This window comes from Maylandia zebra, linkage group LG10 (genome assembly GCF_041146795.1).
Source record: "Maylandia zebra isolate NMK-2024a linkage group LG10, Mzebra_GT3a, whole genome shotgun sequence".
NCBI classification, from domain to species: domain Eukaryota; kingdom Metazoa; phylum Chordata; class Actinopteri; order Cichliformes; family Cichlidae; genus Maylandia; species Maylandia zebra.
The window spans coordinates 27,379,736-27,407,532 of NC_135176.1; the positions used below are offsets into that span (position 1 = coordinate 27,379,736).

The 27,797-nt window shown below is 40.1% G+C and overlaps 1 protein-coding gene across 2 annotated transcripts in view; it reads left to right on the top strand.

Annotated features, from left to right (window-relative positions):
• The first annotated feature begins 639 nt into the window (after positions 1-639).
• tlcd3a (TLC domain containing 3A) overlaps positions 640-27,797 on the top strand; it is a 50,344-nt gene continuing 23,186 nt past the window's right edge. Inside the window, exons 1-3 of one of the 2 annotated variants that reach the window (XM_004551210.3) lie at positions 640-998; positions 16,954-17,040; positions 22,157-22,376. In XM_004551210.3, coding sequence (XP_004551267.1) covers positions 868-998; positions 16,954-17,040; positions 22,157-22,376 — 438 coding nt within the window. In that variant the 5' untranslated portion in view covers positions 640-867. The remainder of the gene's footprint in view (positions 999-16,953; positions 17,041-22,156; positions 22,377-27,797) is intronic. The other variant, XM_076889413.1, reaches the window with a different exon arrangement.

Below are 27,797 nucleotides of genomic sequence, written 5' to 3' on the forward strand. Positions count from 1 at the left end.
CTTTCTAAGCCCCATGGCTCTTTAACCTCTTTTAATTTGCTGTTGAAGGATTTTCATCATTTACATAACCCCTTATTTCCAATGGCAGAAGGCTGCTTTCAGCAGCAACAAATTACTGACGAGCTGCTGAGCACAGAGGACAATTTAAATGCCACACATGGCTTTACTCAGTCGCTCAGCCGAGGGCGAATACTACACCCGTCTCTTACTTATCTGATAATTTAGCTCTATCTGCTGACAAGTGCTCCATAACACATCCGTCACACAAACTTGGTGATGATATAACACTTGCACTGCCCCCAAGTGGAGAAACAAAAAAATTGAATGCCTGCTTACGCAACTACTGATTTTGTTGTATGACTACTTTCGCTAAAGGAGGTAGTTCGTCTATGTGCTATAACACATACACAACAGCTGCAAAGGCATTAATATCTATATTTAAGTTAAGCTGAAAACACAAGCCGCAATTTTAATAAAACACTGTTAAATTCCAAGTTGTTAAATTTACCGTAAATGCTGCGAAAAGAATGACCTTCAAAATAAAAGCCTAGTGGGGTTTGTGTTGCGATATTACCGCTTCCGCTAGGGGAAACACGCAGGTCACGCCTTTTATTTTGAAAGTCTCCACGGGTAGTTGACGTCTGTTTGCCGTTAGCTCAACACTGGTGCTGCTGCTGCTGCTGCTGAGCCTTGGCGGAGTATGTGTGAGTGTGTGAGTATGTGCGAGTGTGTGCTGATGGTGGACTGTTCCCGGTGAAAGACGCCGAACCCGGCCGCGTGAAAAATGCCTCACAGCCGCGTGTAAACGGTCGAAGCTCGCGGAGGGGAGAGAGAGAGTCAGGTGTCCCGGCGGCTAGAGAGGAAAATATGAGCAGGATGTTGCAAGTTTTAGCGTGTGGCGCCGTAGTTTTCCCCGGTCTCTTCTTCGCCTTCAGGAAGATCTTACCGTGTGTGTTCAAACACTGGAGCGATGCCGACGTGGTACTGGTCAGCGAGAGGTAACCCAGCTTAAACTCACCACTTTACACAACACAAACTCACTAACTAGCGCCCGGTGCTAGCTTACTCCCCGCTCTGTAGCTACGGACATTTTCCCTCATCCCGTTAGCTCCTTGGTGTGCTGTATTTTTTTCCATACATGACGGAAACTTATTTATGTTGAGTAGCCAGTGTGGTCATTTTAAGCGAAATATATTTTTCTATTTATTTCTACATTTTTGTTATGCTCCTTTTTCTGCAAATTGGGCTCAATAATCACGAAGAGTATTTGTAACGGTGATTTGCAGATACAGCAAATCCAAACTATGGGTCCCCTGTAGGAAAATACCACAGCAGGCTTTAAAAAGAGTCTTTGTAAGCATGATGCGCCAAGTGCTTTGTTATTTGTTTGCATGATTGCGAAATCGATGATATGTGCTTAAAAAGGTGCACTAACATGCATTCAATTGTGGTCCGAAGTTTACATGTACTTATCATGGCATGATTGTCATGGGGCTTTTAACGAGTTTTTTGAATAGTTCTTTTTCCAACGTGGAATGGTTTTACAGCATACATCTTTAAGGACTTTAAAAAACAAGAATTGGTTGCACAACTTTGAATCTATTTTGGATTTTCTCCAATACACACACACACACACACACACACACACACACACACACACACACACACACACACACACAAAAGTATCCATACAGGTTTAAATATTATATACATACATTTACTTACACCTTTTAATAAGTGAAGGTTTACAGTGTTAAATTGACAAGATCATGGTCTGTTTACTTGTTAATGATCACTATTCACTACAGCTAGCAGTTTCCCTTTGCAAAGGAAAAAAAAGATTTGTTTGACAGTACTTATTGGACTGACCAATACTCAGAATAGTGAGAAAGGCCAAACTATCACCCTCAGCTGATAGGAAATTGGCTAGGATGTTCAGGGACAACCCAGGAACCACCAGGGCTCAAGGCTGCCGTGAACTGGAAACTTCTGGAACAGCAGTGTCCTATACTGAAATGAGTTTTACATCGCTGTTAAGTGACCGGGTACTGAGCAAAAATGAAGCCCCTGCCGCAAAATCGACGCCTTCAAGCTTGACTAAAGTTTGCAGCTACTCACATGGACAAGCCAAATGTCATCCATCCAGTCTCTTTGGCATATTCGTATTGGGGTCACGGGCAAGTGAAATGGCTTCTGGAGAAAAACTTTATCCATCCATCCATCCATTCACTTCCGCTTATCCTTTTCAGGGGGGCGCTGGAGCCTATCCCAGCTGTCATAGGGCGAGAGGCAGGGTACACCCTGGACAGGTCGCCAGTCTGTCGCAGGGCCAACACACAGGGACAGACAACCATTCACACTCACATTCATTTGCACATTCACACCTAGTGACAATTTTTTGGGTTATCCAATTAACCTATCCCACAAGCTGCATGTCTTTGGACGGTGGGAGGAAGCCAGAGTACCCGGAGGGAACCCACGCAGACACGGGGAGAACATGCAAACTCCACACAGAAAGACCCCGGCCTGATGGTGGAATTGAACTCAGGACCTTCTTGCTGTGCGGCAACAGTGCTAACCACCGTGCCACCGTGCTTCGAAAAAAAAAAAACTTTATGATCAAATGAAATAAAGATTTAGCTACAATGACAGCAAGTATGTTTAGAGGAGTAATGGGCCATTATGCTTGCTCTGTCCTGTGTGTCACTCACCAGATTTGACATCACATCCTGTGGCGCTATGGCTGGTCATGCACATCTCAATTTTTTTAACATGGTGCGTTGTGCTGTGGGTGCCACAACTGGGTTAAAGACAATAGTCTGCAGTCGTGCTGGTTTTTACTGCCATATTAATATTCCAGTACAGAAGCTCAGAGGCGTATAGATATACAGAGGGAGATGGTGGAACAGTTTGAGAGTCAACACTTGAGAGTTTGTGGAAAAAACACTCAATGTACTTCTTCTCCTATATCAGTTCTCATGTGATGCGCTATCGTCTGAGTGGCGACACCTAGTGTTCAGGAGAATACTGCATCAGCGCGTATAAAAACAAGTGAGTGTGTGACAATGTTGTGGTGGCAAGTATAGGGCTTTGGAGTTGACGTCACGCCGCAATGTATTGTGGGAGTGCGGCACCATTTTCCGGGTCCACAAATCAAAACAAACACACTGTGTTGGAACAACGACGACAAGAAACATGCTTAAAAGCAGCTCAAAAGAAAACAGACGGTATAGAGACCAATTGCGTCCAGAGGTGAAGCAGCAGTACTTGAAAAAAATAGAGTGCACCGCAAATGTGGACCTATATGAAATACGGCAGTGGAGTAAAGACCCAGACAACTTACCGCCACTGTCCTACCCCGATATCTTCACTTATCTTGTTAACCCTAACCCTAACTCTCACGTTCGGATTTCGGAGTGCCCCCTGTGTAACGTTGGTACCCAGTCTGGATTTGTTTGATCCATTTCATAGGCAGGCTTCCCTACAGTTGTGCGAAATAATTAGCGAATCGTTACATAGCACGTATGTCTGCACAGTCACTCAATTCTATGTTTGTTCGCAATTTCTATAACCTCCGAGAGCCCCAACAATAATATTATTAAGCTATAAAGAGTGATATGTACATATATAGAACTTACCGGAGTGAAAATGTCTGGAGCACACCAACAGATATCTGGAGATGGAAGCGAACTGGATAACAGCTCGTCTCACGGCTGCTATCCAGGCTAGATGCCTTCGTTTTGTAAGGTCCACCATATAAGCTCCCTCATGTTGCTTCCAGGTTGGGAAAGAATAAAAAGACAAACCCTTTTTAAGCTTTTTCCAGCGATCGAACATTGCAGCCGACCACACAGCAAGTACGAATCCTGGCTGTTGTGTGTGCCTTCGGTCCTTTTTCGCTTGTGCTTTGTTTGGACCCGGAAAATGGCGGATCAGGCCAAAATCCTGTCCACGCCCACCCCCGTGACATCACGCTCCAAAGCCCTGTACTGGGGCCTTAAAGGTGACGCATTCCAGCCTAGGAACACTAACATCTGTCAATCACGGTAGCGGTGGTAGCATCATGCTTTGGGGCTGTTTTGCTGCCAGTGGTACTGGTAATAATGTAATAATAATGACGGAGGTTTATCTACAAATTCTTCAATGTCACCTCAAACCAACTGCTAGACAGTTGAAACTTGGACACAGTTGGGTTTTCCAATAGGACAATGATCCCAAACACGTATCAAAAATGGTTTGGGATAGATAAAGGAGGTGAACATGAAGCTGCTAGAATAGCCTTCCCAAAGATAAACCTCAGCCCTAATGAAAATCTGTGGACTATGCCTAAAAGCCGGGTCAGTGCCAGGAAACCAATCAATTTAAATCAACTCCCAATTCTTCCAAAAAGAGGGATCAAATATTTAGCCAGAATTATACCAGAATCTTGTTGATGCCTACCAAAAACATCTGGTTGATGTGCACCTTCCTAAGGTGACATTTAACCATGTGGGGATGTATGTATACTTTTGACCCTGTGTGGATTAGAGAAAATCCAAAATTAATTCAGACTTGTTCACCCAGCTTTTGTTTTCTAAAGTCCCTAAAGATGTATGCTGTGCAGTCATTGCACCCTGGAAAAAGTAGCGTTCAAGGAAATCATTAAAAGCTCAAATTTATCATGAATTTCATCCCCATAATGATTGCATGTTAGCTTTTGACCAGAGCATATATAAAATGGTCCTAACTACAGTGTGACTGTAATATCCGCTGATCGATGAGATGAGTTTCTTTTTGCTCAATACAGAAAGCTGTCCACTATGCAGCAATTAGAAAAAAGGTTTCTCCATACATAATACATCTCTCTGAAGAAAATAATTTGTTATACTATTTGTTACATTACTTTTGCCTTACAAGGATTTATGCTTCTGTCTCAAGTCACTGGTGTAGATACGCAAACCCATGGAAACCCTACGACATAACCTACACTATGCACTTCGCTGGAGATGTAACTACATGTAGCTTGGCAGCCCACAACTAGCACTGTCAAGTCCTCCTAAACATTTGTCTACTTTTTTTGCTGCAGTTTGCTAATTTATCAGTGAAAGAATAATTATTTTTACCTCAATGTAAGGAATAATAATCATAGATGTCAAAATGATTGTATCTTGTCCTATTTAATCTCAACAAGTCCTAAAAACAGTCAGTGATCACGGTCTTCCTCTCTTGGTTTTTATTACCGCTATTCGTTTTAAAGCTCTGTTTTTAAAACCATACGTAGTAACTACAGCCCAGCTCATGCAGCAGTAAATTAATGACTAACCTCGTATTGTGGATTGATTATCTCAGTTGTTCTCCTGACTGAAGTTTGGTCTGTTTATAACATCCTGCCATGCGATTTCTTTTGTCCCTAACCATCTGGAACCCTCAACTTAACTTTTGAGTGGAAAAACGTTAGTGTTCATCCTCTAGCTTCACTGTGTTTATGTTATGCTAACATTGCTGTGTCGCTAGCGATCATGTACCACATCATTATATACCAGCTAGCCCAACTTCAGTAACCCTACAAACGTCACTGCTGTTTACTTCCCTGACTTCATTTATATATCGGAAGTGTTAGCAGGGCTGTACGTCTTAATTTTTTTTCAGGAATCTCTGTCATGGTATATTATATTGAGATGGAAACTAGCGAGCTAACTCCCTGCTAACTTCTAACTCTGTTAAATTTAATAAATTCTGTTTTCATGGATGCCTGGTAACTTAATTTTTACACCTGGTAAAGCAGCCAACATATTTTTACAGATTGAAGAATTTAGACGGTTTTTCAACTCTCAGTGATGCCGCATTGTTCGTTTGACTTTGGGACCTGCAGCAGAGTTTGGGTCCAAACATGACTAATAACATCAGACTTTAAGACCGGATAGTGCTATTTTATGCAGCATATGCAACAGAATAGGTTAGACCAGTGGTCCCAAACCCCCAGGCCACGGACTGTTACCATAGCGACCAGAGAACATTAAGTGGCAGAGCGGAGAATGTTACTCTCAATTTTGTTGGCGCATTTCAGGAGGACGCCACTAAAAAAGTTACACAGTGAATTTGCATTTATTATTATATTTACAAAATACAACCGTTTTTGTCTCGGTCGTATCATTTTATTTTGTTGTATTTATCTGTGACACCTTAAAGACCGGTCCGTGGTGCAAAAAAGGTTGAGGACCACTGTGTTAGACAGTATTCATAGACTGTTTATAAATACTAGATTTAGCTTCTGGGTCTAAAAAGTGACTTTAGTTTTTACCTCTATTTAATTAAATTAAAATGCTTTTTCACTTCTTTTTGGTTTAGTTTTTATAATAACTCTGGTTTAAAATGCTTAGCTTGAGTCTTCAAAAACATTTCAGTTGCCACATCCATCTTTCATATACAGTCTAGCTTTTAAATGGCATCTAGTTTCTTAAAAACAATAGCGCAGTTTTCAAATTAAAAAATAAAAAATTGGGGGGAGTAGAAAACAATCCTTAATTACATCAGTTTCCCATTCATTACACCTTAGAATAATGCTTATCTACTGATATCAGCCAACCACAACTATGCAGCGTCAGTTCAGTTCTAGTACTTTCACTCCAATAAGTAGTCACAGAGAAATCCCAGGAAGTTACATTTTTTATTAGAGTTGAACAAGCCACGTGAATGAACGATAAAATCATTACATTAGAAACGTTTTTAACTTTGGATCTCATTAGTATTAATTATAAATGTGTTTGGGGGGGGGCATCAGTGTGACTTGCTCACATTTGCACAGTTCAGTTCAGCGCTCATTTGTAAGCTGTCACTCTAGCTAATCCTCTTCTGAGCTCTGGTCAGGGCCGACTGCTGAGTTAGCTATGCACTGAAATACACCGAAGCCTACTGCCGAATAACGCTTCTGCTAATTTACAAATGCTCAGCTATCGGAAAACATCGTTCTTACAAGCCACAGTGCCTGCAGGCTGTCAGACTGCTCGCCCTCAACCACTAAACTGGCCTTTAATGTCTACATCTTCTGCCTGTACCATGCTTTGTATCACAGGCTTCCAAGTAGCATAAATTGGACACCTGAAGGATTTGTGTGTGTTAACACAAAACAGTTAGCTTTATTTTAACTGTAAATACAAGTTAATGGAATAAGTGTGGAAGATATGATCATCTCGGCATCGGGGTGATTTTAGAGCTCAGCGGGGACTCCAGTTCCTTCTGTTGTTTACCTCCAGCTTCTCGCTTTCCCTCTCATCTCTGTTAGCTGATTTAACACATGCGGGGCTGAACTTTTCGTGACATTACTGGACAAAGACATGGATCAAACATTTGCTGACTATGACCTACAATCAGACATGAGCTTTAATATACCACTTTTCCCATATGTCCTGTGCGAAAAGGTGCAGGTAAAACTCCTGTTGTGTGCTGCAAGGCACATGCCCATGGGGTGTATATACACATGGACATGTTCCCGTAGGATGTAACTTTTTTTCTCTAGTTGAAGCATTTTAACTCACCTAAGTCTCAGTCACACTAGAGAAAAAATGGCAAATAATGAAACCTCAAGACTAGAAGAAAATCAGCGGTTGCCTGGTTATTGAATTGAATTTTTGCTCTCAGCAACTGATTGCAGCACCATCAACCTCTCGGTGGCAACTTTTGGTTACACATGTTGCCTGTTTCCGCACAACTGGGGTCTTACCTGTCTAGACTGGAGTCACTCTTGGATAGATTTGTGAAGGTTTGCAAATGTATGAATTCAGACAGATAGGCAGCACATTACAGTTGGAGTCAGTCTGCGCCAATCAACACAACCCATATGCGCCCCCATTTATTTCTCCAAGGGAGGATACAATATAATTAAGCACACAAACTTGAGTTACTAAGGCTTGTGGCAAGCTGTTTACTGGAATTTAATGCCAAACAACAAGTCTTATTTTGCCCCTGCAATATGTGTGATAGTTGTCACTAGGAGTTTATTTGGAAAGAGAGGGGGAGATGTTATCAGAACAAGTGCATACCTGTAATGTCTAGATTTGGCACAGTGCTTAAATGTTTGCATATCAAGTGGCTGACCAAAATGACCGTCAAGCCACCAGGAAATGTGCTGCTCTCCTGGCTCAAACTCAAGATTTCCCATATACGCAGCCAGTGACATTCCAGCATCCATTTATACAATCAAGGGGTTCTGATGGAAGAGTGGGAGAGTTCCTTCTTGCCATGAAATGCACTTTACCCTGTTTGCTTTTTTTGGTTCTGCTGTCACTTTCTTTTGCTCTGCTGCAGTGCCCATGGACCTACACATTACGTAGCCCATTTACTAGAGGAACAAAAACACCACTTCTTGCTGTCAGACACTGTGTGTGTGTGGGGGAGAGAGAGAGAGAGAGCACGAGACGGAACACGAAAGAGCAAGTAGTCCATGTGTAACAAAACAGTCAGTGTGAAGACCTGGTAACACTGAAAGGGAAGCTGAGGTTGTTCGCTGGCCTGACACAGTAGGGAAGAAAAGACAACATTACCGAACAAGGCAACAAAGAATTCTTCCCCTTTTTCCCCACTGCACGCTCCTCACCCCGTCGAACTCAACTTTTCAGCTGCAGGGGGGAGAGAGGGGGTTATTGGCGGACACACAATGAATTGGCTGTATGAACTGAGTCTTGTGACAGAGTATGAGACCATACAGCCTTAGAAGGCCGTAAAGCCGGTGTGAGGGGATTGAGTTTGTGGGGGAAAGAGAGAAGGCGGCCTGTTAAGTTTTCCTAGCTCAGACCTGTGGTTTTTGTACTTGCGTGTCACATGGCTATTGTTCACTTGCTGATGCCGGTATCATTGCTGTGGTCCCCCGCCGTAAACCTTGGTTTGAGCTGACTACAGGTTCAAGCAGGAAACCACAAATACTCTTTGTTTCTCAGCACTGCCATTTGTGAGTGCACTGTTTAAAAAAAAAAAAAAAAAAAAAAAAAAAGAAAGAAAGCAGTCTTTTGACCTTCGAAACTAGCCTGAGTATGTCTGAGTGCAAACTGTAATCACTTACTCACTCAGACTAAGAGAGTTTGGTGCTTTGTGGCCAGAGTTGGGAAGGTTACTTTTAAAATGTATTCCATTACAGAATACAGAATACATGCCCCAAAATGTATTCTGTAACGTATTCCATTACGTTACTCAATGACAGTAACGTATTCTGAATACTTTGGATTACTTAATATATTATCATGCTTTTTACAACAACATGAATGTACTATTGCTGTGATTTATTACTATTACTGAAGGTCTGCAACTCCGAACTGTAGTAAAGGGACCTCTGACTAATACGTCCCTGTCGGCTCGTAGCCGAAAAATAGCTTTACTTTGTTGTGTGGGTCAACTTTTCTTGCGAGAGACAGAGAGAGGCGTTGAAAGACTGCTCCAACGGAACTTATTGTTTTCGGAGGAAAACACGAACACGGTGTACAGTCGAGTCTTAATAGCTTACTTACAACTGGGCTCGTCAGGCACTCTTCTTGGCTGAAGTGGTTATTATTATATTTACATGCTTCCAGCTCCCGTTTTTCCTCGATGACAACTCGTACCTTTCCACTCCCCTTTTTCTCCCTCCTCGCGCTCACAGACCCATAACGTGTATGGCAGTCCATTCTCCCTGCAACACGGACTACACTGCCCATGATGCTACATTCTTTAGAGCTATGCTTGTAGCATTCTGCCTGTTAGCTTAGCACAACAACAACAACGAAAAGGCGCTCTCTCACCCAGGAAACACACAGTCGCAGAGAGAGAGAGAGAGAGAGAGAGAGACCGTCGCCCTGTAACCATGGCAACCATAACGCTGCCGCCTGGAACAACAGAACGTAGCTGTCAAACAAAACCCACAGTCCTCACCCGCGACAATATGAAACAGGAAAGTACCGCAGTGTAATCCATTTATTTCAACAAAGTAACTGTATTCTGAATACCACCTTTTTAAACGGTAACTGTAACGGAATACAGTTACTCATATTTTGTATTTTAAATACGTAACGGCGGTACATGTATTCCCTTACTCCCCAACACTGTTTGTGGCTGTATGTGTAATACCTTGGTGGATCTATGGGAACTCGCTATCAATTCACGTTAAAAGGTGTGCTATCATCATAATCATGACCCCAAAAAAATGCACGAATGGCATTTTTTGCTTCCCTTTTCAACTTCATCCACTTAAAACAAATGACGTAGCTTCTGAAAAGTACTCTTTTTAAAGGCAACCAGAGATGATACTTGTGGATGCAGAAAAGTCCTGTAGAAGTCTATGGATAAAAAGGCCCTTGACTTTGACCTCTGTTAACACTTTTCTGATGATGTGACTCATTCTGAGGAACTGTTTCTGATCCTATACATTACTAAGTCGACTAGCATAAGGTTGCTATTGCACAAATGTTCAAATGGGAGTAGAAGGTTCTGTGGATGGCTTACTGGCAAAGAGCTAATTAATAAACCAAGACTCAGCCAGTTCATTTCAGTACTAACAAATCTTATCTACCCAAAGCATCAGGTTTAGAAATTAGTAGTAAACTAATGGAACAGTGTAAGTGCAGGTTTCAGCGTTTCTCTCCAGAAATAGCAAAGTGTTTTTGAGAGGAAAAGGAGAATCGATATATTTCTGATATAAGGGCGAACTCTTCTGTTTGAAGTTGCTGGGGAGCTGTCTGGATAAATCTGACAGTTCTGGTGAGGTTCAGGATTCATGCAGCAACATATTAATAACTAGCCTTATGTTATTACTGAGCTCATCTCAGACTTTCTGTTGGCCCATTATGAAAGCGTTAGCAGGGACTTTTATAGAGTAACAACAGTTTGTCCCTCATCTTACAGTTTGTATTAACCTAAGCTTAATTCTGTAGCTGGACACAATGCAGAAGATATTTTTGTCAACTACTCCACCTTAAACCATTCGAGTATTATTGTCAGTAACTGCTTTTTTCCCCTCACAGAAATACTTTGGACAGAACCAGTATATCATCTTAAGATGTCAACTTGTTAGCCTTAAACTACTAACTTCTAAATCAGATAGACTTTGTAAATCCCATTTTTCATGCATGCCTTTATGTTAAACTTTATTGTAACACCTGGGAGAACAGCCATGGCTTGATGGTTTTAGTGTTTGTTTGCCTTTGGAAACTGAAGGAGTTTATGAGAAACCAATAAGCTTGGTTAAACAGTCAGCTGACTTATATCTTAACGGATAAATAATTAAATTAGTCAATAAATCTTAGTAAACTCTATAACACTGCATTAGTAAAGACTAGATCTTTGCCATACCTCAATATAATTACTGTTAATATATGTACATGTGATTAATCTTTGCTGGAAAATTGAAAATGAAAAGTCCATAGCCAAGAATTTGTGCAGTGTTAAGTACCCCAGTTCTCAAGAAATATGTAATCATTTTCCTTGGTAGTTCGCTCAAGCCTCTCATCTATTATTTACAAGGGCTAAGTAATTATCCCACTTGTAGCTTCACAAGATATTCAATTTAAGGAGGTCCAGTTAGAGACGATTTCAACAACTGGGTGTCAAATAAAAGTGCAGTTCAACAGTATTTCAGTGTTATTAATTTTCGCAATGATGTGAAGGATACTTTAATAATATTAAAACCATAAATAAAAAAAATTAAAAAAATAATAAAATGTTCTTTTTCCTTAAGTACATTTCACATGCACATAGGGGTGGGCAATAGAAACGATATAAATTACCGATAGCGCATGTTGATGATGTCATCAAGCTGCGCCTGTTTTGGTCGAAAGCATCGCAGCGGCTACAACCATTATCATCTGCAAATTATGCCGGGCGACAGTCATAGCAAAGAGATGAAGCACTTTTAAAATATGGGGAAAGCCAAAAACTGCGCTTCCTCCACTTCCGTAACGTTGATTCATTAATGTTGAATTCTCTCGCAGCTAGGGCTGCTTGATTATGGCAAAAATGATAATCACGATTATTTTCACTGAAATAGAGATCTCGATTATTTGACGATATTTATTTAACCCTTTAAGACCTACCATAGAACCAAGTCCGCCAGAGCTTATATTATTTTTTTTACATGCTGTAGTGCCATTTTTGGGAGCATTTCAAGTTGCTATACATCAATACAACTGTTATAGCCCATATTTTAATAATATGTATGCATTAAGTCCATAGTAACTACATCAATTGCAAAAAAGTGCAATAAACTACAAAAAAATTAAAAATCGTTTTTGTTTTTTTTTACATATATTTCTACTTGGAAAAATTTAAGAGGTTTATCCCTCAAAACTTTAAATACCAAAAAAATTGCAAAAAATTGTTTACAACAACAGGAAATTTATTTTGAGTGTCTTCATAGTTTTATTTTGGAGATACAGCAATTTTTATATACACTGCAGGAAAAACGAAAAACAATCCTGTGATGCAAATTTGCAAAGAAAACAGCATGTGCATCAAAATAAACTACTTCCAGCAGTGCAATTCGAGTTCTAAGCATCACAGAAACTATTCAGAAAAAGTCAAACATGACTTATAAAAACACCAGTATAGGCTTTTAAGGCCTACAAGTAAAACTATATTTTCCGCGAAAATGACGTCACTTCCGGTTTCGGGCAGGAAATGGCGGACATGCGATAGTTCATGTTGAAGTTTTTTTTCAATGTGGGAAGTGTTATGAACAGCTGGTCAGATCGGCAAAGCGTGTTTCTGGAATATTATGTTTTTGTTCCTGAAAGCCCTTTTATGCAATTTTTGCAAAGCTTTATGTGGAAGGAAACCGTGACCTAGGACAAGCTGATGGCATAAGATGTAAGTACAACTCCTCCGGTTTCATATGCAAAACAAATTATTGCGCTAGCTTACACGGTTCCGGTTCTACAGGGATTTAAAAATAGTTACGCAAAACGGAGCGTGCTGCTCTGTCCGGCTTTAAAGGGTTAACAATAACAATGTATTGAATAATGACTTTAAAAAAAAATAAAAAATAGTGTGCAAATACTGATAACAGTGCAAATGTTTGCGATATAAGAAATAAATGAAAAATGTAAACATCTATGTTTAGTGAACTTTGCAGTGTTGCTCTGTGGTGCAGCTACGACACCATAGCAAAGTTTACACACTAGGTCTACTTGATCCACGTCTGACTCCGGCGAACCCATAATGTTTCCACACCACTGAAGTTTTTTTTACCTCTCTTTTCAACCAATAGCAGTCACTCTCCTCTCCAAATAACTTCTGCTTAGCTTTCCGAGCTTCCCTCGGGTCCTCTTAATTGTTGTGACGGGTGTTCGAAATGCAGAGAGGTGCGCTCGATTTGCCACACGGAGCAGCGCGAGAGTAAAGCACGAGGGAGGTGCTAATAATCGGCTCAGTCATTTTTGATGATCGTTGAAAGCCCAGATCATAATCGTGATTAAAATGAGATTAATTGAGCAGCCCTACTCGTAGCTGTTCTATTCCCATATTGTTGCAGTATATTAATAACTAACCTTGTATTGTGGATGAATAATCTCAGTTGTTCTCCTGACTGAAGTTTGCCCCATGTATAGCATCCTGCTATGCGATTGCATTTGTCCCTAACCACCAGAATCCCTCACATTAACTTTTATCGAGTGGAAAAAAAGTTGGCATTCATCCTCCAGCTTCACTGTGCTAATGTTATGCTAACATAGCTGTGTCGCTAGCAATCACGTAGCACAACATTACATACCAGGTAGTCCAACTTCAGTAACCCTGCAAACGCCACTGCTGTTTAGTTTCCTGTCTTCATTTATGTTGGAAGTGGTAGCAGAGCTGTACGTTTTACTTGGTTTCAAAAATCTCTCTGTCAGAACATGGTATGTCATGTTTAGGTGTAAACTAGCGAGCTAACCTCCTGTTAACTTCTAACTCCGTTAAATTTAATAAATTCTGTTTTCATGGATGCATGGATGTTAAACTTAATTGTTACACCTGGTAAAGCAGCAACGCTGATCATTTTATTAAAGAAAGAATTTAGACCGTTTTTAACTCTTTGTGTTCATTTGACTTTGACCTGAAGCAGACTGAGTTTTGGACCCAGATTACTCCGCGAAGCTCCTCACTATGGCAGCCGTAATGCTCTGACAATCCATCAAAACATTTTTTAACAGATTTCTGCACGCCAAAATCGGTTCGAGGTCAGTAAGCACAACCAGAATTCATACATAAGGCGCACTCTCGATTTTTGAGAAAATTAAAGGATTTTAAGTGTGCCTTATAGTGTGGAAAATATGTTATACAGAAGAAAACAATATATCGCGATATATATCGTTACCGCACGTGCTTCAAATTATACCGCGATATGAATTTTAGGCCATATCGCTCAGCCCTACATGCACACCATCTCAGCTTCTTTTTTCCCTTATTTAGCTGCTTTATTATTTATTTATTTGGACTTTTGCGTCTCGTATTGTTTGCACCTGCTGTAAATACATGATTTGATCAGCTGGAAAACTCATAACATGGGTTATGTAACTGTAACAAGTTACAGTTCATGTGTTTCCTGTGTACATACCGTCTGTTGGGTGGTGGGGGGAAAACATAGGCAGACAAAACACACATAGCCTGGTAGTATGTGTTTGTCTCCTGATGAGTAGGTGGAGATGAAAAACAGACCCATTGGGAAAATCAGTCAACAATACGCTGTGTTAGATGGGCGGCTGTCTGTCATGGCCGCAGTGACTGCTGGGGAATAAAGGACATGTTTTGTCATTTCAAAGCAGCTTAGTGTCAGTGCTGCCAAGTTGGAGAGCATCCAGGGAACGAGCTTCTCTGAGCAAAAGTCATTCATAGTTTGAAAAGAAAAAAAAAAAACAACCCACACACAAAAATTTAATTGGTGAAATAATCCAGCTTTCTGTTTAAATTAGACAAAATAAATCTGTTGAACCAAGAGAAAAAAATCTATTTCTCTGTGATTGTTCACTCATCAAGGTCACAACATCACAGCCACTATTTATTAAAAATAATTTTGTAATGAAGTTGCTATAAACGTAAGCAAATAATTATAAAACACAAGTCAGATCTCAGTGTAGGAGTTACTTGTTTCATAGGTGCGAGGCCGGTGAATGTTGTGCATGCCTTTCTCCACTCCACTCCAAGTGACACTTCAAATAAAGATGTACCAAGTTCTCCTATGTCACAGGTCTGTTTATAGATGAGGAAAGTTGAAGCCAAGTACTGCTAATCCCATCACGGTACACTGATCTTAAGCGGCTCACCTGAAGCAGCACTTGTGTAAAACTGACCTGTATTTGTTGGGCTTTGCCCTGTCCTAGAGCTATTAATCACATTGAAAACACGCATAATTTGACTTGGCTTGGATTGAAGTAATTTGTTAAATTTTCTTGTAGCATTCAGTTTTACCAGCTCAGATCTGAGTGAATTTTATTTGACCCAATAATTTCCCACATGGCATCACAAAAAACTAAGCCAACGCCTGCCTTTTTTATTTTGAGTTTATTCATAATTGTAGCAAAGATCAAACTTTAAAACTAGATGATGATAATAACAGGGAGTGTAGTAACACAAATGTTAACTTTTGTATTACACTGGTGTAATCTTCTAAGCAAAGTGCGTATAGAAACAAGTCTTGGCACTAGGCAGTCATCTTGGCAGCACCTCTGGGCAGTTCTTTAGGTAATTAGTGTTGAGCCCCGGGAGAGACATAACTTCATTTTCAGTGGTAACCAATTAAATCTCAAAACCATTTCACAAGTATGCTGAAATTTCCCCAGAATAAGTTTTTGAAACTTTTTATCCATGTAGGTTTTACTTAATGACACTGCTGCTTTTTGGCTTCATTAGTGGCTCAATCCAGACGGCTGACGCAATCAAGCTCTGTAGCCAACAGGACTGAACAGTTGCTATAGTAATACACCTTATCCAATAGTTGGTGAAGAAATTCCATAAGCATACTTCCATGTATCTTTGCTATGATAACATATAGATATGTCTGCTGCCACACATGTGAAACTGTCACCTGTTGATTGGCTGTTTAAGATCAGAATTATCACCATATCTGCTGTTATGAAACTGTTATTAGACATATCAGGCAGTATCTTTGGCATTGTGTCTGTACAAGGGTTTTGTTTGAAAAACTATGGCTGTGTCTGACTTCCTGACCTCCTTACCTGCTCTGCAGCTTGACTTGGGTTTTGTTAAAGACAAACACAGTGCCAATTTAAGTGTCATGAATGCCCTTCTGAAACACACCGCCGTGTGAAGTTGCAAGCATTGGCTTGGCTTGAGTGGATGTGATGATCTCTGGCTTTGATGCAGGCCTGGTGTATTTCTGGGGTCAAGGAGGGTCCACTAAGTAAGCAGTTCACAGCAAGTTGGGGTTACAGGGTTACACAGAAAACTGGAGCCTGGAAGGTCCGCCAGCAACTAACCGTCAGCTAGAAAGCTTCCTGTGTGTACACAATTGTTCTGGTGGTCCTCCTTCTGGGCAAGGGATGAAACCTCACCAAAAATGTAATAAAAATATTTTGGCTAGCACCAACAGGATAATGCATAACCCTCGTAATGTAGTCATGCATAAACTATATGCAGACCTCACTTGTGCTTCATCAACCCCAAAGGCCTCTGGTGACTCACAAAAACCCCTGGGCTCAGCTGTGTGTTAATATATTGGCAGGTTAACAATTGCCTATTAGTGCTAAAAACAAAGTGCAGCTGAACTGATGGCTATGTTGATCATAAACCAAGGAATTAAAGTTTTGGACTAACAGGGCCAGCAGAACAACATTAAGATACTTCAAAGAAGTTTTGTTTTCCTTCTGGGGTGCTGGCCATATTGAGATTAAACAGATTTCTAAAGGCACAATCGGGACAATAAATATCTGAACATATATTACTTTTATCAGCTTCACTGAAGTTTCTATTACATGTTACAGCCATCCAGTGCATAAGTGACGATGTTCTCCCTTTTTGCAGGCTGGTGTCCTCTATCCATGCTGCCATGGCAACCACAGCAGGAGCTGTTGTCGTGTCATCGTGCTGCGGCAACGTCATTAATGACAGGTGAGACTTCATGTAAATAACCCCTTTAGTGAAACATTGGTTATCACTGGTAACACATGAAAGCAGCAGCTATGCTTCCTGGGCCTCCCTTTGGTGGGATCTGTTATTCCAAAGACTCGGGCCTCAATTTTGATTCACTGACTCAAACATAAATGTTAGTCACAGCCTGCTAACAGTGAACAAAGTTGCTTAATCTGTCTTAGAAGCTACACAATCTCGGCGTGCTTGTGAGGTGAAAATGCGAATAATCACTCGGCCCTAACACAGTTCGCTGAAGTCTTTGACATAACATTCGTGCTGTTAATTCTTCACGTTCTTCACACACACAAACAGTCTAAAGTGTGAACTTGCATACTCCACTATTAAAATAAATTGATCGACACGCTCCTCCTCGCTTTATTCAGAGACCTGTTTGTCTCCTCTTCTCCTGCGGTTACTGTTCCTTGTCCTGTCAATTCTAGATTGTATTAGGTAGTATTTTTCCTTTTGGCCCACTTAACTTATAGGTGCTTTTAAGTTTTTGGGTTTTTTTCGCAGCCGTTTTTAGTTAATCTGTGGCTGCCTGCTCACTTGACTGTTAGCGATACAACATCCTATCATTAACATAACCTTAGCTGCTGAGATTTCTTCTTCCTGTTTTTAGGTCAAAGATATAAAGTCCATTATTTGGGTGTTTTAGTGTAACTGGGAAACTGCAAGCTTGTCATCCAGGAAATAGAAGCAGCATTGCTGTCCTGAGGGTTAAGCAGAAATGTTAAGAGGACTTTTTGTTGCATCCCATCTGAGTGATAGCTCTTACCTTTAACGGCTCTGCTCATTCAGCAAAGCGTCTGAAGACTAAATGCGCTAATCTGTGATGTCGGAGGGGTTGTTGCACCAGAGCCTCATCAGCACATATTTAAATGGTTTTATTTTATTGGGAATTGGTTATAAATCAGAAGATCTGGTACCTACGCTGCGATTATAGCATGAAACACTCCCCCTGCTGCTGAATATGATGCAAGCAGTCATGTAATGTTAAAGATTTTCAGACTAACTTCCTTTGTGATTGATAGGTCAGTATCTTTCCTTGGGCAGCAGTCTGCCCGTTTCTCTTATTGAACCAGCTGCTTTCATGCTGCCTCCACATCAGCCAGCTGGCAATGAGTTACTGTTAGCGTTAGCACTGGCCACTCTGTGCAGCTGAGGAAAGTGTGACGCTAGGTTAATGCCAGCCTATTAATCCTTCACTGAGTCAGCGACCAGACCCTGGCAGTCCCAGTTTCAGACTGCTAATCTCTTGCGCCCCCCCACTCCAAATCACCCACAGAGCTTAATTCCTCCACAACGCTGCTCAGTTCTGCTGTCCTGTGACGTGCGCTCAACCCGGGGGCTTATACTCCAGAGTTAGACCCACAAATACTCTAATTCTCCATCGCAACCTGTCTCTTCTTTTAGCCTTTAGTGGTTAAGTTGCAGAAATGGTGGTGTTCACTGTATAAACTGCAGTAGAACCACTAAAGTAGCTCAAACGCACCTGATTCGCCAGACTCTAACATTAGCTCCAAATAAAGTGGTTAATATGATCTGGCAAACACTGTGTATCTAATTACTTGTGCTTTTTCCCTCATTTAACAATATTTTCTATACTTTATATTTGAGAGACAAACAAAATTAGGAATACACTGAGCTATAGGGCTGCCTTGAAAGCCATTTCTTTGTTGTAATCTATAATAAACAAAGCTTCATTTAGTGGTGCAAATGAGAAGGCCAGTGCTTTTCTTGTTGTTATTGCTGAAACAGTCTGAGCAGTCCTGCATACCGCCACCAAGGCTGGAGATGACCACCATTCTAAAAATGAGTAAAGACAAAATGTTTAATTATGCCCTATCTTGGAATGGTAAAGATTCCTTCCAAGAATTCTTGGATCCAGGCCTGAATTCAGATCAGCTCACAAAGTTAATAATTTCTAAGCTCCGTCAAACCAGAGCCATTGTAGAAGTTTAACATGTATGTGTCCATATCTGTTTAAATAATCGTGCTAATAAACAGGTAGGCAAACAGAGCATAAGAACAAAAATAACATAAGCACCTGAGGACGGTGAAATTCTTATTTATCTTCTATTATTATGCGAGTTACACCAATGAGAACCTATACAGCAAGAGACCAGGCAGTTCTGTTTTATGTATGTCTGGGGGACTAGTGCTTTCTTTTGTGTTATTTAATACAGACAGTACATACATTACAGAATCAGCTCATGTAGCCTTCCTTCCTCCCTAAGCTGTTTGTTGTGCCTTACTGTTCTTAATCTCCATCCACTGACCTTAAAAGCTAGAGAAGCCAGTGAGAGGTCAGGGGTCAGTAGCTCAGCTTTACCCTGCAGCTTCACTCCTTTCTGTCCACATAATTAACCATCACAGTAATCAGTGCTCATTAGGCTACTGGAGCTATCCAAGCTGTTGATTTTACTGTACTTACACAAGCTTGTCTTAAAGCTTTCCGATGCTTTGCACAGGACAGAGGGTGGTTAAAAAAAGTGCAGGTTTTTATTTAAATCTACTGAAAGTAAATGTCTTGTTTTGTTTTTTTTACATGTTTTTTTCTAGGACTGTGCTGTGATAGTGCCTAGGCCTCCTTCTGTTCTATATTCACTGCCCACTGTAAAGGTTAAACCCAGCATTAGAAAGGTGTACCTAATAGAGCAGAAACGTTCCTCAAAGATGTTGGTCCATAATGAAATGATAACATCACACAGTTGCTGCAGATTTGTCAGATGCACTTCTAGGATGTGAATCTACTATTCCACCACATCCTAAAAGTGCTCTATTGGATTCAGATCTGGAAACTGTGGAGGCCATTTGATTACAATAAACTCAATGGCATGTTCAAGACACCAGTTTGAGATCATTTGAGCTTTGTGACACAGCATCTGATTTTGCTGGAAGCAGCTGGATTTCCTGGATTTTGCTGGAAAATTAGTGTGTTGTGGTTGTAAATGGATGGGACATGGTCAGCAGCAATACTCAGCTGGGCTGTGGTGTTAAAACAGTGCACAATTGGTACTAAGGGGCCCAAAGTCTTCCAAGTAAATATCCCCCGCACCATTGCACCAATAACTACACCACAAAGTCAGTTAAATCACCTTTCGTTCCTACTCCATTTGGATCAACTAGGATTTTCCTTTAGGTAGTAGTATCTGTTACTGGGCACTTTTTTTTTTTTGGTACCTACTCGACTGGGATTCCAAGCTCCCTGAGTTAACGCCGCATTTCTATAACAACCCCACCCACATTGAGGTGGCACTCAATTGTAATTACTGAAACTGGGCTGAGTTGAATCTGGTCTTTAAGTCTGACGTCATTAGCCGTTTCCGGGTCCAAACTCCACTTCAGGTCCCAAAGTCAAACGAACACTGACATCACTGAAAGTTAAAAACGGTCTAAATTCTTTCATCTTTAATAAAATGATCAGTGTGGCTGCTCAACTGGGTAATTACGTTTAACATCCAGGCATCCATGAAAACAGAATTTATGAAATTTAATGGGGTTAGAAGTTAGCAGGAAGTTAGCTTGCTAGTTTCCACCCAAACATAATATACTACGTTCTGACTTGGGGATTTCTGAAAAAATTGAAATATACAGCTCTGCTATCACTTCCAACATAAATGAAGACAGGAAACTAAACAGCAGTGACATTTGTAGGGTTGCTACGTGGTGGCTAGCTACATAGCTATGGTTAGCATAATGCAGTATAAACACACTTGAGGATGAACTCTGACTTTATTCCACTTGATAAAAGTTAATGCGAGGGTTCCCGAAGGTTAGGGACAAAAGCAATCGCATGGCAGGATGCTGTAAACGGACCAAACTTCAGTCAGGAGAACAACTGAGATAATCCATCCATAATACGAGGTTAGTCATTAATATACTGCTGCATGGGCTGGGCTGTACTTACATTGTAAGGTTTTAAAACTTGAGCTTTAAAATGAACAGTGATAATAAAAACCAAGAGAGGCCGACAGTGATCACTGCCCTTTTTAGGACTTGTTGAGATTAAATAGGACAAGATACAAAGCATTAAAACATGTTAAAAACACAACAGCCTTAATAAACATAGAGTAGTTTGGTCCCAGAAACAGGGTTCATATGTCATCACTTAAATATCGGATAGAGTCAAGTTGAATTGGTGTGAGTGGAAAAGAGCCATAAATGTGCTGAACTGCAGCCATGATATTTGTGTAAATGAGCAGCTAAATGGGTGCTCCTAACAAAGTGACCTGTGAATGTAAGACTGGTAAATGATTAATATGGTTTTATAGTTCTGGTAAAGATTTTTTCATGATTTTTATATAAATAAATCAAACATACACGGGTCATTCCATAAAAAACATTTAAAGCCTTCCACCTGACTCCCTTAGGATCAGGCAAGATTTTTTTTGTTGAATTTTATAAAGCCAAGCAAAGTTTTACTTTTATATTCTGAATATTTTCCACATTACAGACTCTCAGACTGCAAAGGCACGAGTCTGTATTTGACTTTTTCTTTTTTTTTTTTAATATACCTCAGTTTCTATAGCTTCTTAAGCAAACTGTGCAGTCATATAACATTTTCAGGTCTGAAAAACACACTTAAGATTTAAACTTTAAAATCTAGCCATATCAGTTTAATACCCGTTACAAACAAAAGTAAAATTAATGTACTTGTTCAGCACTTTTTTTTTATTTCACTAGCCTGTGTCATGTAAAATTATAGTTTCAGTGGCAAAACTTCCTCAGTTTTGTGTCTATGTTGTAGAGAAATGGAGACAGACACTGATACCCTGGATGTTTAATGTGTTTTCAGATCATTCACTGGAGAAAATGTCAAAAAACTCACTCTGTGTAAACTTTCAGGTATCATATCACCATGTAAACTAGGCAATTGGTCAAAACGAGTTGCATCTCATGAAAGGTCTTTTTTTTTTTTTTTTTTTTTTTTTTTTTTTAAACCCGCATTGTGATAGCAGGCTCAACTTCTTAATAATGAGTATTCAGTTATTTGAACATCATGGTCATCCATTTTCGATAGAGGCATTCCTGTGGGTGATTCTGCTGTTAGTTGTAGACACTGATAACAATTTTATTTTGTCTTCCTCAGGCACTGGCTGGCCACCTACTTTGTCATCTGGTACGGTGTCCCCTACATGACGTACGACATCTTTGCCATGTACCTCAGTCACTACTACCGCTTCCACATCAAAGGACATGAGGACTACAAGCGGCATTCACTGAGGACCATAAACTCCTTTGTCCGTAAGGAGTTCCTGCTGGTCCTGCATCACATCGCTCTGCTCACCATCCTGCTGCCTGTCACACTGGTGAGGAGGGCTGATGGGGAAAAATTAGGGAGGGGCTGAGATGGCATTTAGTACCACAGATAAATAATTAAGATAACTAATACATGCAAGTACTATTAGTGATAGACTGCTATATTTGTATATGTGATAATTTAAGGAATATACAATTAGCTTAGGAATATATATAATTAGCTCTTTTCCAACACAATGCTACCTCAAAGAGAAGCCAAACTTATAAGACACACCTGGATTCATATCTGTGAGAAATAGCCCCTCAGTATCATCTGTTAACACTTCTTTTGCTTGTAGACCCATTTGATAGCATATCACAGCACCTGAACCTAGCATGGGGTCTGTAGTTTTTGTGTTTTGCAGAAAGCCCCACTTGTATGTAGCTTGCCTCTATCAACAAAGAGTCTCACTGCCTCTGGTTCAGATTGAACGTTTGGTAGGCCATGTATCTGTCAGAATGGGTGTGTATTCTTTTTTTTTTTTTTTTTTTTTTTTTAAACAAGAGCCTCTTTAGCTTCCTCATCACCATGTTAAGTCACTGCATTGGTTAGTGACACCGTGGGCATTTATATTTGGCGCTTGAGGTGTGCTGCACGAGCTTGCAACTTTTCCAGAGCACACTACTCAGAAAAACCTCTACATTGGTGCTGCGATTGTGATGGTGTTCCTTTTCAGACAGTGACAATGGCTAGCATAACCAGGTCAGTAGCATTGTGCAGTGGACTTTTGACATCCCTGGTCCAGCTGAAGCCATAAAACTATTAGCTTTTCCATAAATTACACTGATAGTTCTTTAAGTGCTGGGCATCTGCACTGGTGTCTTCTTCACCCTGAGTCAGGGCCTCTGCTGTGTGCTAATATAGTAAGTTCAAATTTCACTCATTAACTTCTGTGCAGGTGCACTAATAATGAATGTTTGACACAACATCCTGATCCACCTGAAATGTGCGCCAGTTTGCACCTCAATTGCAAACTGAAGCACAAACCACCTGGGAGGGAAACATGAGAAGGGCATGAAAGGCTGGAACTCACCATTTAGCAGACTGACCTTTCAAAGTAAGAGCGAGGACATTGTTCAGTAGTAAAGTCTCAGAGGGGTTAAACAAGTACAATTAAAACATGCAAAAAATGAGTGGTCAGAGATACGTTGCCTGTGAGTGGACTTTTTAAAGGAAAAATGGCATTTAACATATAATGACTTTATTCTTTTCCTGGTATTTTCCATAATAGAACATTTAATTCCTTATTGATGTAGGGAAATGGGCCATATTCAGTGATTTGAGGAATCCAGCTCTAAATTATTAATAAATCACAGAACTCATGTTATGTTTCTGTGAATTTAATGATGTTAAATGTGTTGTACTTTCAGTCAGGCATTAGTTTATTTCAGTGTAGCACTAGATTCATCTTAAAGGGGGTTAGTATTCTCTTTCAGTCTTCTTTAATAAGTGTTCACTGCCAGTAATACTTTATTACTGAGTACTCTAATGTTGTGCAGTGGTTTCAAATCAATTCTTGCCTTAAGCTGCATTATCTCCTAATGATTACTTAAGTGGTGGCAAAAAATAGATTTCATTCTGCATGTCCTTTTTTTTTTTTTCAAACCTCAGTTGAAATAAATGGACAATAAATGGACTTCTGCTTGGAATTAAGAGGAAAAATGCACTTCATAATTAAAAAAAATTGCTTTGGAAAGTGGTTTGCAGTTATATCAAAGACGTGGGTCATCATGCTAATCCACCTCCACATAACATCTGTTATCTCACCGCTTTGTTAATGTACAGTAAACACTAGCTCAGAACTGCTGCACATGCTTTTAAGGCTGTTTGTTGCTTATGGAGTCAAGCAGACGTATAAACAAATTTTCAACACAACATTTTCATACTTAACCAAACATCTGTGTCTTTTTGAATTCCCCGTAGTGGCGTCTGAAAGCATCATTATCAGTAAAGCTGTGATGCAGAGTGCTTTACTTCCTCTTTAGAAGGACCAAGGAAACCACAGAAACAATGATGGTGTCAGTTCTGTTACAAATAGGTGGCTTAAACTAATTAAGAGTCCTTTCACAGGCCGTACTGAGTCAGTACTGAACAGCTTTTTATGTGACACAACAAAATGGAAATAATTGTAAAGAGTTACTGAAGCTGTTCCTAGATGCCTTTTGGGGAGTAAAAGATGTTGCTAATATTGAAGTTGGTAATGTTGAAGTTAAAGTTAAGTATAGTGGTGACTGTTGTGAGTGAATAGTATGTAAACCCAAATCTACAAAGCTAAGTCTGGGTGCAATATAGTCTGGTGAAAGGGTGGAGTGCCAAGTTATAAGTTAACACAAGCAAATATTGTTAGCCGGCTGCATCCATAAACTAATTTGTATTGCTATATTATACTGTGTGCAACTTCTTACATCTTACAGTTGGATAACTACCACCCATGTCACCACAACAAAAACTAAAACTAAAGACCTTTGCACACCGGACATGTAAAATCTGTGAAAAAGTTTCTCACTTTAAAAGTAATTTTTGAGACTCCCCTAATCTTAATACATTTTTGTGACATTTTTCTAATCCACATCTGACCAATCAGACTGCATTTGGGAACAAGTCCGCTATAGCTCAAAACCTGCACCAGTAGGGACTATACAATGAGATGGAAATGGTAGAGTAATGCTGTTTTACCTCAGACACACAGCTAGATGCTGCTCCGGGTCGATCGACTCTATGAAATGAGTTCTCTCCCTACTCACATGTGTTCTCACCTCTGCCAACAAGAGCTCAAACTGCCCCACTGACATCCTTCACCTTAAAACGCAATAAAAAGCATAAATAAGTAAGAAATACAAAACTAAATCAACTCTATTCATGAGCATTCTTTCCTAAACTCTACTACTTGAATAAACTCTTTGATCCATTCAGAGGATGCAGACCAGTTTCAATGTAGAACAAGTGCTTTTCCAGTGGGAATATGTAGCTGGGAAAGAAAGAACACCCAGCTAGTGATTATTGATTACTTTCTTTGAACAAATGCAAGCAATGTATTATTTGTCCTTTGCATCCTTGAATTGTGAGCGTTTCAAAGTGGTGACGTGGAATAGGAACGAAGGGTCTATTTTCTGTTGAAATATGAGTGTAAGGAGAACAATGGCAGCCAGGCAAAAATCTCTGTGCCATTTAAAAATACCGAGGCCTGTAAGACATATATAAACTGAATATATAGTGAATTATGGGTTATTGGAGGAAGCTGGCAGCTGACCAGAGGCTTTCAATGCAGTTGTGACTGGCAAACTTCTGAACTTTTAAACTTGAGTCCACTTTTCAACAGCCTGAATTGGTCAAAAGATAAGATAATATAAGACGTTATTGAGCCCACAGCAGGAAAATTTGTGATCACTATACAAGTAGTCTTCGGGAATACGTCCTGGCTTCCTGAAGGATTATTTGGATGTTTCTGCCTTTTTCTCCATTGTCCGTCAACATGATCCCACACTGCTGCAGTAATTTTGAGGTCTGGGCTCTGGGGGAACCAATCCATGACGGGTAGTGTTCCACTGCGTGTTTGTCTATTTGCTTTTACTCCATTTGCAGTGTGTTGTCAGACTGAGAAATGAAGCAGCTGCCACTGTTTTGTAATTTCCAGGTAGTGCTGCATGGTGCATCAGATTTTGCCAGTACTTTTCCTTTTTCATAAATCCGTCCATTTTGAGAAAATCCTCAACACCACCGGCTCAAATGCAACCACAAACCATGGTAGAACCTCCTGTTTTACAGATGGCTGTAGACACTAACGTCTCTCCTGACGTCCTCCAAAAATTTCACATTTAGATCCTTCACTCCACAAGACCTGTTGTCATGGCTGCAGTTTTTTCCGCCTGACACTTCTTCTTTTTAGCTCTTTGGGAATCACCTTGATGCTTTAAAAATGCTTTTTATATCTGTGAAACTGTTTAATTGCATTTTTCAAACTATGAAACTAGTTAGTTCATTGCTTAGTTGACTGTTATGTGTGGACATATCACTGATTCAGTCCTTGAATTAGGTGCTTTTTTTGTGATCAAATGATTTGGATGTCAGTGTTCAATGGCGTGATAAACAAAATAAAAAATAAACACATTGCTCTGTTACTCGGTCTTTTATAAGGACTGAGTGGGGAAAAAAGCAGCCAATGTCCAAAGAAAATAACTATTCTTTAAGACCACTTTAAAAATGACAAGATAGCCTGACTACTACAAAATATAATGAAATGATGAATGAGATTCGACCCCACTCTGTCACTGGAAGTTTAAAAATTATTTGCAAAGTATAAGGAAACATTCCTGTTATTTCTGACCATTTAATAAACAAAATTAGGAATTTTGTTGGAATAAATGTCAAGGATTGTTTTTTTGTTTTCTTTTTCTGTATAAACATTTGAATTATGTTGCGCAGGCTCTTTCTCCAGACTCCAGAGTTTACAGAACATGTAACATTGCCACTCTCTTTTCCAAGTAGTATCCCAGGTTAGCAGGCCAGGTGCAGTGGAAACCCAAGCCTTTGTTTACAGTGGCTACATGAGATCACATTACCTTACATTATTCAGCTCCAGTTGCAGTCATCCTCCCGCTTCTCTAAACTCTACTCACCTCCCTTTTTGTTTCTCCGGTTCCCTCACTCATCAGCACCATGCTACTTGGGCCTGCACATGTAATACGTGAGCTGGTAGAGTTTTCTCAGCAGGCTGAGTGCAGGAGGAAGAAGAGCATTTCATTTAGGTGTACCAGTTTAAGTGTCTAGTTTTTGTGTGTTATGGCTACTGGCCTGGCATGGTTAGCCTGTACTGTTCTTGTTTTGACAGGTTATGACATGTCATGCATGAAAGCTATTGCATCAGCAAAAATGGCAGTGTGATAATATCGGTGTGTAAAGACTTTACTAGGGTGGCCATGGAGGTATATCACAATTAGTAGTTTTTTCATCTGTTTAACATAATAATGCCATCTGCATTTTATTTACTAATGAGCAGTTTCCTTGCTTCTGTTCCGAAGGGACAACCACCTCTAACCAGCAAGCCCTGGCCCTTCCTGTCTAGTTTCTTTATCAACAGGCAGACAGATGGTGGTGGTAGTTCCTCTTCTTCTCTGGATATTCGCTGTGAGCTTCACGAGTAGTGTAAAGTGTGTCAAATTTATTATGGAAAGCCTGTTGTGAACCTTAGTGCTTGGTACATGTTTGGTTGTTACAGAGCTCTCCCATAAGGTTCTGCCCAGAATCTAGTGAGTGATAAAGTCTCAGGTACCACTTAACAAGCAGCCTGCTTTGTGCTGTCCTCCAGATAAGAACACTATTGTCAAGCAGCCCGATGGTACTCGGGAGTCATGGAGACAAAGAAATTTGTGTCAAACTTTTTGAACTCTAAAATAGTGGAGATGAAAATGGAAAGGCTAAAAAAAATCTTCAA